The 14,728-nt window shown below is 47.3% G+C and overlaps 1 protein-coding gene across 1 annotated transcript in view; it reads right to left on the reverse strand.

Annotated features, from left to right (window-relative positions):
- The window catches only part of osp (myosin phosphatase Rho interacting protein outspread), a 183,299-nt gene that overhangs the window by 18,850 nt on the left and 149,721 nt on the right, over window positions 1–14,728 (reverse strand). The window contains exon 22 of the mRNA XM_084603580.1: window positions 7,472–7,558. Coding sequence (XP_084459706.1) covers window positions 7,472–7,558 — 87 coding nt within the window. The remainder of the gene's footprint in view (window positions 1–7,471; window positions 7,559–14,728) is intronic.

The raw sequence follows: 14,728 nt of genomic DNA on the forward strand, positions 1-14,728 counted from the left end.
CCCTTGAAATAAAAGATAACACACCAATACCAGGACATCAATCACACCATGTGATCCAGTCTATGAGGTGTGTGTATAGCGCTTGATTTTCAAAAACACAAGTTTGTGAGTGTTTCTCCGCAGTTTCTTCACACCGTTCTTTCGTCACTTAGCCATGAACCAACTAGCCCAGGCAAAAGCCTTGATGGTACGAAAGCCGGCTGCTTAAAAAACAGGAATTTATCTAAAGACATGCCCCAAATTTTTGTTTCCATATGTCAGAAACGTTTTGTAGATGAAACGTGGCCATTCACATAAAAAGTGGCAACACCGTGCCTCAGATCCAATCCAATCCCGAACTACGTGGCCAGTCACATGCTCTCAGAAGCATCTTCAAGCGATTTTTTCATCGCTTGTCACCACTTGTGCGTTACACTTCATTAGCGCCAGATAAATGACCATCAGTGGTGCGTGTAATTTATGTTGTCAGCAGACCCCAATATGCCACCCCATCCTCGGCAACAATACAGCGAGACTTTCAAGCAGCAAGTGATCCCCTGCGCAGAATCGGAAAACAATGTTGCAGCAGGGTGAAAGTTTCATGTGTCGAAAAAGTGAGTGAGAAACTGGAAGAGTACAGTAAAAGCTCGTTAATTCAAACTCGAAGGGGCCGAGAAAATTGTTCGAATTAAGCGGAGTTCGAATTAACAGTCGGGCACTGGAATGAGCACCATCGTGGCCCAACGTGCTGGCCGAGCCCACATGTTGACTCATTACCATGAGTAAAGAGGGCTAGGCGCTACCGCACGTTTACGGAGGGCGATTCCGATAATTTTTGCAATCGAGCCGCAACGGCGAATGAACGGGACTAATCGGTCAGTCATGCGCCACAAACAAGAACCGGAATGGTGTGAGTAGCGAGCTTCAAAACATGTTTATTTACACGGAAAAATAATCGGTAATGTGCGTTTGCTTGCGTTTCTTGTGCCGTGACTCCACAAGCATTGACTGCAGCTTGCCCAAGAGTTCCAGCGCAGGATCCGAATTCTCATCGGCGGAGAAGTATCATGCAGCGAGATCGAGCGCCGACGCTACTTCACATGCACTAGGGGGTGGCACCGGACCGTCGCCTTCGTTAAGCTCTTCATCGCTTTCAGCCGTGTTCGCCACCCGTGAGCCCTGTGGAGCACATGCAGCCGCGAATATATCCTCATCACTCAAGGGCCCAGACGTCTCCACACCGTTGTCAACGTCAACGTAGGCTTCAAAGGCGACACCCTCCGACAAAGCCGCGTAGCCACGGTCAAGCACACCGGAGTCATCATCAGACGAAGCCTCCGCTACCTCCGCGCTGCATGCTTCTGGGGCGTCACCGAAGCCACACTTGCGGAAACAATTTCTGATAGTTTCCGGCTTGACGGTGTTCTACGATGATACCAGCATGAGGACAGCTCCAAGCAAATCGATGTCGTACGACTTGCCACTGTCCAAACAAAGAAGAAGTCTCTCTAGGAGGTGGCACCTGTATAGCGTTATTAAGTACTGAATAACTCCAAGATCCATAGGCTGGAGCACAGAAGTCGTGTTTTTAGGCAAAAATGCCAAGCGGATTGCTGTCAGTCCACTCACGTCACAATGAGCTGTACAGTTGTCCACGAACATGAGAACATTCCTGTTCTGTGCAGCGAATTTCCTGTCTAGCTTGCGCAGCCAGTCGGTGAAAATTTCCTGTGTCATCCACGACTTTTTGTTTGCGGTGTAATCAACAGAAAGCGTCTTGATGCCTTTAAAACAGCGAGGCTTTTCTGCCTTGCCGATCACCAGCAAGCGGCACCGTTACGCGCCCGTCGCATTTGCGCACATCATGACGGTGATTCTTTCTTTGCTTCTCTTTCCGCCAGCACAAGTGTCGCTTTTGTAAGTGACGGTCTTGTTGGGGAGCAATTTGAAATACAGCGCCGTCTCGTCAGCATTAAATACATCGCTGAGCGCATAATCAGCGAGCAGTTCCTTCAGTTCACTGGAGACCCACTGTTCACACGTTTCCTTGTCGACTTCAGCCGACTCCCCACAAACGTTTCTAAATGTCAGCCCGTGACGTGCCTTGAAACGCGACAGCCAGCCTTCCGACGAGCTGAACTCGCCGATGCCCATTTGGCTGGCAAAGACTGCAGCCTTCGCAGCAATTACGGTCCTGCTTAACGGAATGTTCCGGCTGCGTACTTCTTTTATCCATGCCATTACGGCACTCTCCACTTCGGGATGGGCCGACATCCATAGCCTTTTGCGAGAGGACTCCATAACGTCTTTACGAAAGGCAGCACTGATCGATTCCTTGTTCCTGAGATACGTTGACAGCGTGATCATCTTGATGTCGTACTTTTTGGCTATATCCGTCTTGGATAGGACAACACGTTCCACCTCACTCAAAATCTCCATTTTCGTCTTGAGTTCCTTTGCAGTGTATTTACCGCGGTTTGCCATAGCTGTCACAATCGATGAGTCGTCGCTGACAAAACGGTGAGGCAACGAAAACGGTAAAACTTGGACCACCGCGGCACGAACAAATACACGACACCGACAACTACGTTGTGCACACAACGTGACCGCAGGACAAAAAGAAAAAAGACTTGTCAAAAGCGCACCCAGCAACCGTGGTGCGGCCAAAACCTGCAACAGCTTGCGCCGGACCGTTGGTGTGATGGAGCCATGGAGCCTGGCGGCACCCGGCAGCGAAAACCTGCTACGGCATGCACCGGAATGCTCGCTGTGACTGTCGAGTGTGCACCTCGTCTCGCGCGCGGGCAGATTTGAAAGATTTTGTTTTTTGCGTCTTTAGTAATCTTTCTGCGCATTGTACACGGTATGGGGCGACTTCTGTCTGCGAGGAGCTGTGTGAGCCACGGGCTCCTAGTTCGAATGAACCGTTGTGGATACTGGCATGTTCGAATTATCGGGCGTTTTCTCCTATTGAAATACACAGGGCCATGCTGGGACCCGAGCGTCTGTTCGAATCAACCGAGTTCGAATTAACGAGGTTTTACTGTTATACCCATGCCACACAGGAAAATTAATGTCATTCCCATCGAATGACATTCGTTCAGTTTAATATCATTTTTTCGACGCGCTGCTACACGACCAAAACTAAGGTCATTTGCAAATGATGGCAATTGCGATGGATACACAAATGTTGGTGTGCCTTCAATATGTTGCGAAAATGATTAGCGCTACCAACGAAAGCAGCCTTTAAATTCATATTCATGTCTTGCATGACTCGTAACCAACCTGTTGATTACGACTACCCTTTAAGAAGTTAGCAACTGCACCAGTTGCGTTTGTTTACGAAAAGGTAGGAAACGTGCACGCATTGGTGCCTGGGTGTGAAAAGCGGACAAATTGTTTCAACAATGTACACTTTGTACATTTGCATTGAGGACAACGCAGAGGGCTATGGAAAGAAAAATGGTAGGGATCACGTTAAGAGATAGGAAACGTGCAGAGTGGATCAGAGAAACAACTCAGGTCACTGACATTCTAGTGGAAATCAAGAAGACGAAATGGGCATGGGCAGAACATGTAGCGCGAAGAAAGGATAACCGATGGTCACCTAGGGCAACAAACTGGATTCCAAGGGAAGGAAAGCGAGCAGGGGGCAGCAGAAAATTAGGTGGGCGGATGAGGTTAAGTTTGCAGGGGTCATGTGGATGCAGCTTGCACAGGACCGGGTTAATTGAAGGAATATGGGACAGGCCTTCGCCTGCAGTGGGTATAGTCAGGCTGAGGAGGATGATGATGATGACACTTTGCACACTCCAAGTACAACACGTAATATAGGCAGCATCTAGTGTACTGACTGACGACGTTTCTATAGAATCTTCGAGTATCGCCCGACGGCGTAGCGCACCACAGCCCCGTCAAGTCCTGTCATCGCAAGATCGTTTGCTAGCTCTGCATAAATGCCCATCGAAAAACTCCGGACCACAGCCTCATCAAAAAAGCAGGCTACAAAATCGCATCTCTTGCCGCACCGGATCCCGCGACCTTACCAAAACGGTGCTGCCCGCGAGAGCGGTGGACGACGGCGCTCTGGCTGTGCGCTACGCCCTGGTCGTCACTAGGCCTAAACGGTTTCACATCGAAGCCACAGCAGATGGCACTTTGGAAATAGTCAATTGCCTATTCGTGGAACTGCCATATTATAATTTCAATTGTGTCATAAATTTTCTGACAGTAAATGGAAGGTGTAATTTCGGCGACGCATTAGCTTCAGAGCTACATACTACGTACAGCACGAGATTGGATGAGCTGCCTCACACCGGTGCTGCGGCTGCTACGGAGCTGTGAGCAGAAAATTACTCTGGTTGCTTATCAACAATCCTCAGTAAAGGTTATTTTTGATTCCTTTATTCAACCGCATATTAATTAAGATCAGCAGATTTTAACATGTTTTTCTGACGGTGGCGAAACGGAATCGCTGTACCTGCGCCGAAGGTTTGCAGCAGCCACGGCCATTGCCGCCCGCGCTGAGTGCGGTGGCTGGCAGGCTGGTAGCGAGGGTTGTAGTTTTTTTTTTTTTCGCGATGCTATTTGGCATGTTTCACATAATTTATTGACTAGCTACAAAATTATAGATGCACGGTAGTATTATAATGCCTACGGCACTTTTGCAGTTTATTTTGGGTGTATATTCTCACTGAGCCTCTGGTGCCGAAATAACACATGTCCTCGTTAGTCACATTTGAATGAGTTCCTCAAATTCATTCAGTACTTAATGTTGTTTTCACTGAATGTCATTACATTTTCTCGTGTGACAGCAAACAAATGTCATTCGATGGAAATGACATTAAATTCATTCGCCACTGCACGCTGTCCCTTTAATGGACCAAAGTCTGGACGATACCCTGCCGTTGAAGATGAGGTTCGAGACTGGGTTCACGAGCAAAGAAGCAAGAGTCTGAGTGTTTACTATAAAGACACTGAAATGAAGGCACATGCCGTCATGGAGATGTGTATAAAGGTGTCCCAGAAATGGGTAACAAATTTTATGAGATGGAAACAGCCTGAACCTCAGGAAACGCACGACTGTGTGCCAGAAGTTACGTGAAGTATATGGAGAGAAAAAAGTGCTTTTCTGTGCTATGTAAATAATGAGAGAGCAGAACAATCCTTTCTGCTCGGTCAAACCGGCAACAACCAAACTCCAGTCTGGTTTGACATGCCTAGTAAGAGAACTGTGTCCACGAATAGGGAGCGCCTGCTGACTGCGTGCAACATGCACTTCATGATGATGTTGTGCTGTACAGCTGATAAGCACAAGCTGCCACCCTTTTTCTTGGACAAGAGGAAAACAATACCAATGAATAAAAAAGAAAAAGTTTTCGCCCAAGGTTATCGTGTGGGTGAATGAAAAGGCTTTTATTTAAAGATGACACTGTCCTCAAGTTGTTTCCTCTAATGTGGTGCAGGCGTCCCGGTGCACTGCTGCAACCTCGCAGTATGCTCATGCTGAATGCCTTCCACAGCCACATCACTAACCGAGTTAAGAAAGCAGTAGCAAACACTGGATGCGACTTGGTCATTATTCTGGATGGACTTACAATTATCCTTCAGCCACTAGACGTGGCGCTGAACAAGCCATTCAAATTCCACATCGGCGCGTTCTAACTGCTCTAGCAGACACCAACTGGGCAAAAGGGTAAACGACACCTGCTATGAACTGCCAACCGACAAGGTCCCTAGGGAATTTTTCAAAGTGCGGCACCTCACCACCGCTTCCGGTGGCCAGCAGCAGCAGTGGCTCAGATGACCGCAACTGCGTCCTTCTTGTGAGTGATGACGAATCGCAAAAGGAGTTTCATGTACGAATAAATATCTTCGAATGACACAGTCTTCTGAATTTTTGGTGAGCTATCCACAGTGCGGTTTAGCGTCGACTTTTAATTCGGGGTCAAACTTTTTTTCTACTAAGAAGGTTCCGCAAGTCGGGGGGTCGACTCATAATTGGCAATACAGTCGAACCCGGTTATATCGAACCCGGATATATCCAATTTTGGTTATATCGAACTCACGAAATATCCCCTTGAAAATCCCATGTAAAAGTATAGGAAAGCCGCGTCATATATCGAACTCAATTTCACCGGTCGTTCGATATATCAAGTCCGCACCACGCACTGAAAAGTGTGCCTTCCCCAAAGACGATCTCATCACCCTTGGCCGTTTACCGCGTGACGTTTTCAAGCCACGCGCGGAAGGAATGAGAGGGGACAGTTCGGCGACGGCTGGTCTGGGCAGCGCCGCGCCCATTCACCAAAGGCGCGCGCATCTGCAGTTGTCATTTCCCACGCGCCAACATATGACGTTTGCAAGCCATGTGCGTGGGTGTGCCCATTCTTTTGCCGAGCTATCTCTCTCCTTCAGCACGAGCAACGCATGCGCCAAGCAGCTCAGCCCGTTTTCAGACAGACGTCGGACGCTTTCTCCAGCGTGTGTTGCGAACCCTCTGCGTGCGGCGGCGCGGCAGCGGACGTGGCTACTAATTCTACCATGGCTATGGCGCTTGCGGATAATAAGATGCGGCAGCTCTCTGTTTTTTTTTTTGTTTGTTTGTTTGTTTGTTTTTTGCGAGAGTCATCCTTTCTTATCGTTGTGCTGTACGCGCGGCGTAGCGTAAGATATGGCGGCTGTGGACGTTAAGAAGCGGCAGGTATTTTTTTTTCTTTTTGCTGGGATGTTTATTTTATTTATTTATTTTTATCATTTATCCTTGCATGTATGAATCAGCGAAAGCACACAGTCAGCTGCTGCGATCATGACACTCGCCTCAAGCGCGGCGTGATAAATCGAACCAGGCTTGTGCAATCAAGCCATCACGGGCACTCTGCCAAGTTCGCTCTCCGCCACCGCAGGAGCTATCAAAAGATAAACGCGCCCTGATGTTATCGCTGCGCAGCATCTTGGCATGCTGCCAATGAGCTGTGGATGAGACGACCAAAACGGACTGACGCGCGCCATCGACATGCAAGCGAAAATGCTCGCGATTTCTGGCCGCGGCGACACAGAAACCTTGTTCTGGGCTGCCGCGGTGGCTCGAGCAGCGGCGAGAGGGACGCAGTTCCAACAAGTTTGAAAATTTTCGCTCTGTCGCTGAGATCGCTGAGATCGCTCAGTTGCTTGCATGTGAGCGAGCTGGCCTTAACGAATTTTTTTTTTTTTGTCAAATTCTCGGGCACAAAAGTGGAGGGTGGGTTCATTATGCGAGTGGGTTGATTACGCGACAAATACGGTATCGTTTTTTCGCATCGTAAGTGCCGTCACAAGCCGATTTCTGTATATCGAATTATCGATATATCGATCCATTTCGCGATCCCCTTCGAGTTCGATATATCCGGGTTCGACTGTATACGGTGGCACAGGGAGGCAACGTTAATTCAAGGCAGCTCATAAAAGAAAACACCATTATAACCAATATACGAACAATGACATGATTACTAACCGTCTTTGCCAGCTGCAGAGAGTGCAGCACTTGAGCATTCTCCTCGCGCTGCTGTACAAGTTGGCTTTCACGCAGCTGGAGTAATTTCTGTAGGGAGAACAAAAAGTAGGAAGGCACCCATAGAGTTACACAGGCAAGAATAAGCAACAACAGCTTCACATGGCCCCCACCCAGTCACTGAATTCATTGACGAGTACACACTTTGCCAATCCCAGTGTCACGGCAATCCGCCTTTTTCACAAGGTCGTTATGTGCATCTCCCCTGGCTGAAAACAAACCATCAGCCGCTGCTGCGCATGCGCAGTTCTTGGCCTCTGCGATGGGCGCAGCCGGAGCTGATCTCGGAGGCCATGCGCAGTTCATATTCGTGACAAGTGTATGCGACAGATGGCGGTAGCTCTCAAGAACACATATCACCATTCAACAGGTGGTTGCGTCTCACGAGGACGTTTTCAACCAGTAGCAGGTGAATTTTCAACCACTCCCAGAGGATGCCACATCTTGTGAAAAAGGCGAATGGCCTAGAGCAATTTAAAATTGGGCATAAAGGAGGAAAAAAATTCAATTTTGAGCAGGCTCTGTAGACTTCGGTGAAATGCAGCTACACACATCTTAAGTCTTACTAACTGCTATACATTAAAGGACCATAGACACCAAATTTTGGTGGAATTTTTCTTCGTGTTGATGATGTATAGGTCATTCCTGTATATCGAACCGCATACAGTTTTTGCCTACGACTGCTAAATAATTTCTCCTTCATGGATCACTGCCTTGTCGTGGCGGAGGGGCTTGCAAACTCGATGAAGTCGTGAGCTCTGCTGTGTAGGGCCACCCAAGATAGACAGGTCACGGCAGAGAGTTCTGACAAAATGTGATTAACTGGAGAAGGTAATGGCAACCTACTCCAGTATTTCCTGCCAAGAAAACCCTATGGCCAGTCACAATACCAATAAAGATATGGCGCCGGAAGATGAACCCCCAGGTTGGAAGGCGTCCCACATGTTACTGGGGATGAACAAAGGGCGATTCCTAGTAGCTCCAGGATGAATGAAGCGGCTGGGCTAAAGCCAAAAGGACGCTCAGTTGTGGATGTGTCAGGAAGCGACCGGAAAGTCCGATGTTGCAAGGAGATATATCACATAGCAACATGGAATGTAAGATCTATGACGCAAGGTAAACTGGATGTCGTCAAGCGAGAAATGGACAGATTGAACATTGATATCTTGGGTATCAGCGAGCTCAAGTGGACCGGAATGGGAGAATTTAACTCCGGCGACCATTATGTCTTTTATTGTGGGCACGAATCCAAGAGAAGGAATGGGGTCGCTCTCATAGTAAACAGAAGAATGGGCAAAGCAGTGCTAGGGTACAACCCCAAAAACGACCGAATGATTTCACTTCGGATCCAAGGTCACCCTTTCAACATAACAGTTATCCAAGTCTATGCAGCGACCACTACTGCTGAAGAAGCTGACGAGAGATTTTATGCGGACCTACAATGCCTTTTAGACTGCACCCCATCATCAGACGTCGTTTTTCTCATAGGAGACTGGAATGCTAAGGTCGGGAGTAAAGAAATATCCGGAATTATAGGCAAGTTCGGTCTTGGCGAGCCAAATGATGCTGGGCAGAGGCTAGTGGAGTTTTGTCAAGAAAACAACCTGACCATAGTGAATACTCATTTTCAACAGCACAAGAAGCGCCTGTACACATGGACTTCACCGGACAGTCTGTACAGAAATCAGATCGATTATATTCTTTGCCGGCAGAGATAGAGAAGTGCTATACAAGCAGTAAAAACAAGGCCTGGGGCCGATTGTGGCACCGATCATCAGCTTCTTGTTGCCAAAATTAAGCTTCGATTGAGGAAAACGCAGAAAACTAGAAGGCCTTTCAGGTATGATCTGGATCAAATTCCATTAGAATATGCTGTGGAAGTGAGGAATCGATTTCAAGAATTAGATCTAGAAGACAGAGAGCCCGAAGAGATGTGGACTGATGTTCGTGATATAATACAAGAAGTTGCTACTAAGGTAGTTCCAAAGCAAAAGAAATTCAAGAAAGCAAACTGGTTATCTGAAGAGGCTTTGCAAATAGCTGAGGAAAGGAGGATGGCAAAAGTTATAAGGGAAAGAGAAAATACAAGGTTCTCAATGCGGATTTTCAGAAAATAGCAAGGAGAGATAAGAATGCCTTCCTGAACATACAGTGCCAAGCAGTTGAGGACAATAGCCAATTAAGGAACACAAGAGCTCTGTATAAGACAATCAAAGGTATCAAAGGAAGCTTCTGTGCTAAGCTGGGCGTGATAAAGGACAAACGAGGCAAGGACCTCACTGAAGCCTCAGAGAAAAAGAAGAGGTGTCAGGAATACACAGAACTGTACAAGAAGGACCCGAATGTGCAAACCCAACATAAGACGGTTGTGATTACTGATCTCGAGCCAGGCATCCTGAAGAGTGAAGTTGAATGGGCCTTAGCCAGCCTTGCTAAGAACAAAGCTAGCGGAATTGATGGCATTCCAGCTGAGTTGCTTCAAAACCTCAACCATGACGCTGTTAACATTCTGCATACATTATGTCAGAAGATTTGGACAACCCTGCAGTGGCCACAGGATTGGAGGAGGTCAGTTTACATCCCCATTCCAAAGAAAGGCAGTGCCAAAGATTGTTCCAACTACCGCACGATCGCGCTTATTTTGCATCCTAGCAAGGTGATGTTGAAAATCCTCCAAGGAAGGCTGCAGCAGTATGTGGATCGGGAGCTTCCGAACGTGCAAGCTGGGTTTCGCAAGGGCAGAGGAACTAGAGACCAGATTGCCAACCTTCGCTGGATCATGGAAAAAGCAAGAGTTCCAGAAACCCATCTACTTCTGCTTTATTGATTATGCGAAAGCGTTTGACTGCGTAGATCACAGCAGATTGTGGCAAGCTCTCCAAGTGATGGGAGTTCCAATTCACCTCATCTGTCTCCTCAGGAACCTGTATGAAGGACAAGAGGCCACAGTCAGAACTGGGCATGGTCTTACTGATTGGTTTCCGATTGAGAAAGGAGTGAGGCAAGGCTGCATACTGTCGCCCTGCCTATTTAACCTATATGCAGAGTGCATCATGAGGAAGGCCGGTCTGGACGAGTCTTCAGCTGGAGTGAATATTGCTGGAAAACGTATCAACAACCTTAGATATGCGGATGATACCACTTTAATGGCAGAAAGTGAAGTGGGAGTCGAGACTTCTGATGCACGTACAAGAAGAGAGTGAGAACTTTGGGCTTAAACTGAACATTAAAAAGACAAAGATCATGGCGTCTTGCCCTATCAAGTCCTGGAGCATCAATGGACAAGAAGTGGAAGCTGTGACAGATTTTCTCTTCTTGGGCTCCAAGATTACCTCGGAAGGAGACTGCAGCCATGAAATTAGGAGACTCCTGCTTCTGGGAAAGAGAGCAATGGTTAGCCTTAACCGCCTAGTAAAGAGCAGAGACATTAGTCTGCCAACCAAGATCCGTTTAACTCGTGCTATGGTCTTTCCAGTTGTGATGTATGGATGCGAGAGTTGGACTGTGAAAAAAGGCTGACCGCCGAAGAATTGACGCGTTTGAATTGTGGTGCTGGTGGAGACTCTTGAGAGTTCCTTGGACGGCCAGAAGATCAAATCAGTCGATATTGTCGACCATAAACACTGACTGTTCATTAGAGGGTCAAATTCTAAAGTTAAAAGCTCAGCTACTTTGGTCATCTGATGAGAAGAGAGGAGTCGCTGGAGAAAGATTTGATGTTGGGAAAGGTTGAGGGTCGCCGGAGAAGGGGTAGGCAGCGAATGCGATGGTTAGATGGCATCCTCGAGGCACTGCAGATGAAGTTATGTGATGTTAGGAAGATAGTGAGAGACCGGAAAGCGTGGCGTGACATGGTCCATAGGGTCACGAAGAGTCGGACACGACTGAATGACTGAACTGAACTGCTAAATAATTTATAATTGATTTTTCTTTTCTCACTAGTTTCGGTTTGGACAGCTGAAAGATGGCTGTGATGTCACAATCATGTTTTGATGTGCAGCATGAAAAAGCAATGATATAATCGCTCATTCTTCACTTGTAGTGATTCCTGTCCTTGAGACAGGCTGACTTTGTCATTGCAGTGAATTCAAGTGACACAGCAATGTTTATATCGCTGTGTTTTCATCCCTCGCATGACCAAGACTGCGAAGGTCACAGCCATCGCTCGGCTGTTGAAACCGAAACAGGTGATAAAAGAAATTAGATCACAAATTATTCAGCAGTCGTAGGCGAATGTGATGCGATGATCCATGTACAGTAATGTCCTACGCATCATTACAAATGTTAAAACACGAACTCAAAAATTAAGTGTCTATAGTCCTTTAACCCTATTGGAAAACCTGATAACACAGCAGGACCAGAACCAGCATTATTTAGGTCCCTTGAAAGCAATTCATTGATTGCATATATGCTTTCATCATGCTTGTTGCAAACAATGCTGACGCTATCATCGAGGCAGATATGTAAAATACATGCACACTTCACACTAATAGAAGGTAGAGAGCTACAAAGGCAAGCTTTGATTCTGCCGGTCATCTTTCATGTGTCACATAGAGAGGATAAACCAGGGTTGTGCACATCAGGTGGCTGCCTTTTCAACTCCCATCCACCATGGTTCTTGGCTGCTGGAGTAGCATTGATGTGATGTCATCCAACGTCCACCCATTTGTACCAGCCAGGTTTAATACACTTGGTGCAGCATTCTCACCACTGCAATTCATCCTTTGCATTAAAGGAACAGAACACTGCACTCTAAGCGTCCAATGTTTTTAGCCACAATGTACAGCTTCCTGTCTCGAGTGGTCGATTCCGTAACGGTTTTGTCAGAAGCGCAGTAGAAAAATTTTACTGAAAATTTTTAGGTCAATGCATGCACCTGTTTTTATGTAGTCTGATGCTGGAAACCATGAGTAGCAACCGCGATAACGACAAGAGTGATGCACCGAAAACTAATGTAATTTCTCCCGCCAGACAGTAATTAGATGTTGTTTAGTACATATGTATTAGCATGAAGGGTGTTACAACACTGTAACACACATTATCGATGAAAGTTTTAGTGAGCCATGGTCACCGCTTCATCCAGAATACAGTAAACCCTCGTTGACACGGAGTTGTACAATCCGGGAAAAATTTCGAGGTAAGCGGAGTTTCTAATTAAGAAAAATTCCGAAAATTTCTGGCGACAGTCTCTGGCCATCAGTCGCGCGATGCCGCCGCCAACGCCTGTCGCTCTTCACTCAAACCGGACTAAAAAAACAAACTTCGCTCGCAAAAAAAAAAAAAAAAAAAAGAGAACAGAAATTGAGTAACTATTTTCTAAAAGCCCAGAACCATGCCCAGAACTTGAGCGCAACAGCGACGAGCGGAAATTCTTTGGTAGCCCTCGGCCCGTCGACACTCCACTACACAAAGGGAGCTTTTATATAATAAATGCAGAATTCTCAGGAAAAAACTGAACTTTATTATTTTGGCACGAAAAACTGGGTAATGCTTGTCTGCTTCGCGTTGGCACTCGGCCTGACAAAAGCGTCTTCGAGCTGCTGAACGCATAGCATGAGCCGTCGGCCGCCGCCGCTGCATTCAACTTTGTTGCGGAGCATGCGTAGGAGGTTCCTTGTTTCTGGAGTCGTGGGCACTTCTCTAGGCTCTTCGTCATCAACCTGATCACCACCTTCGTTGCCTGTCATTTCAACAACATCGGCGTCGGACAGCATTCCGGCAACAGAAACGTCCGCTTCATATAGCGCATATTCTTCAAAAGTGATGTTGATTTCGGCATCGCCGGCGCAGCCAGTAGCTTCGCGAACTTCATCAAAGAGTTTATCACAATCACTAAACTTGTCACTGTCTGGTTCGAGCATGAAGGGTTCGAGCGATCTCTCGCTGTGCAAAAAGCCAGCGTGCGGGAAGCAATTCACAATTGTTAGTGGCCGGACTTGTCGCCAGGCTTCAGCGATCAGGTGGACTGCACCCAGTATATCTATTTTGTACTTCTTACCGCTGTCGTAAGAATACAAAATTCGGTGCAGGAGGCTCTTTCTATAAAATTTGCGAGCAACCTCAACGACTCCTTGGTCCATCGGCTGGAGCACGGACGTCATATTCGCAGGCAGGAACTCCAGCGTCACTGCCTCCAAGTTGTTGATTTTTCCGTGGCCAAGGCAGTTGTCCACCTCGAACAACACTTTCCTACCGTCCTTCGCTATTTTGCGATCAAGAGCACGTACGTACTGTTCAAAGAGTGCCGCAGTCATCCAGGCCGTTTTATTGGTGCAGTAGGTCACGTCTCTCAGCAGCCATGCATTTCGAAGGCACTGTGGATTTTGCGACTTTCCGATAATAAGCAGCGGCAGCTTTTCATCGCCGATGGAGTTTGCTCCGAAAGGTATTGTTATCCTGTCTTTGCGCTACTTAGCGCCTGTGCACACTTCTCCCTTGGGCATGTATGTGCGGCTAGGCAGCATCTTATAGAAAGAGTGCTGTTTCGTCAAGATTGAAGATATCCTTGTCCGCGTAAGCCTTTTGTAGCTCAGCGAGGCGGTGGTTCCGCCAGTTGTCAGCAGCGGTGCCGCTCTTGCCGTCGACTGTCTTCGAGGCAACGTTGTTTCTCTTCTTAAACCATTCAAATCAGCCATTGCTACAATTGAAGTCCATGCGGCCCATCTGCAATGCCAGAATCGGCCTTTTCTCCTGACATTCTGGAGCCACAACATCAGTGCTGCTTCTATCTCTGGGAATTTTGAGGCCGCTTGCTTGAGAAGCTTTGCTCGAAGTCGTCCAATCCCTTTTGCCTGTTCTTTAATACTGTCAAGAGCGTCGACAATAGGATGTCAAATTCTTTGGCGATGCTTGTTTTTCACTTTCCTCCTTTGTCTACTTCCTTGATTAAGGCGACTTTTCTTTCCAGCGTCAGAGACTTGCACTGCTTAGGGCGGGACATCGTCGTCCGTTGCGGACACTACATACACAACAAAAATCAAAGTCAACGCTTCGTGCACATAGCGCGACGAAACCACACAATCACTAACCGGTATGCACGTGCGAAGGACAGCTGAGCGAACCATGCCGAACCGTTTGCCCGATAAGACCCATCAGCCCCTGCGCGCGAGTGGCGCTCACGTGACTGCTCCCAAAGCAAAAAACGGCTGCGTCCGTAGGAATTTTGTATTCGCTCTTTGAACGTGACCGCATTCGGCACTT

Source organism: Amblyomma maculatum, chromosome 5 (assembly GCF_055883805.1).
Source record: "Amblyomma maculatum isolate TAMU_Amacu chromosome 5, ASM5588380v1, whole genome shotgun sequence".
NCBI classification, from domain to species: Eukaryota; Metazoa; Arthropoda; class Arachnida; order Ixodida; family Ixodidae; genus Amblyomma; species Amblyomma maculatum.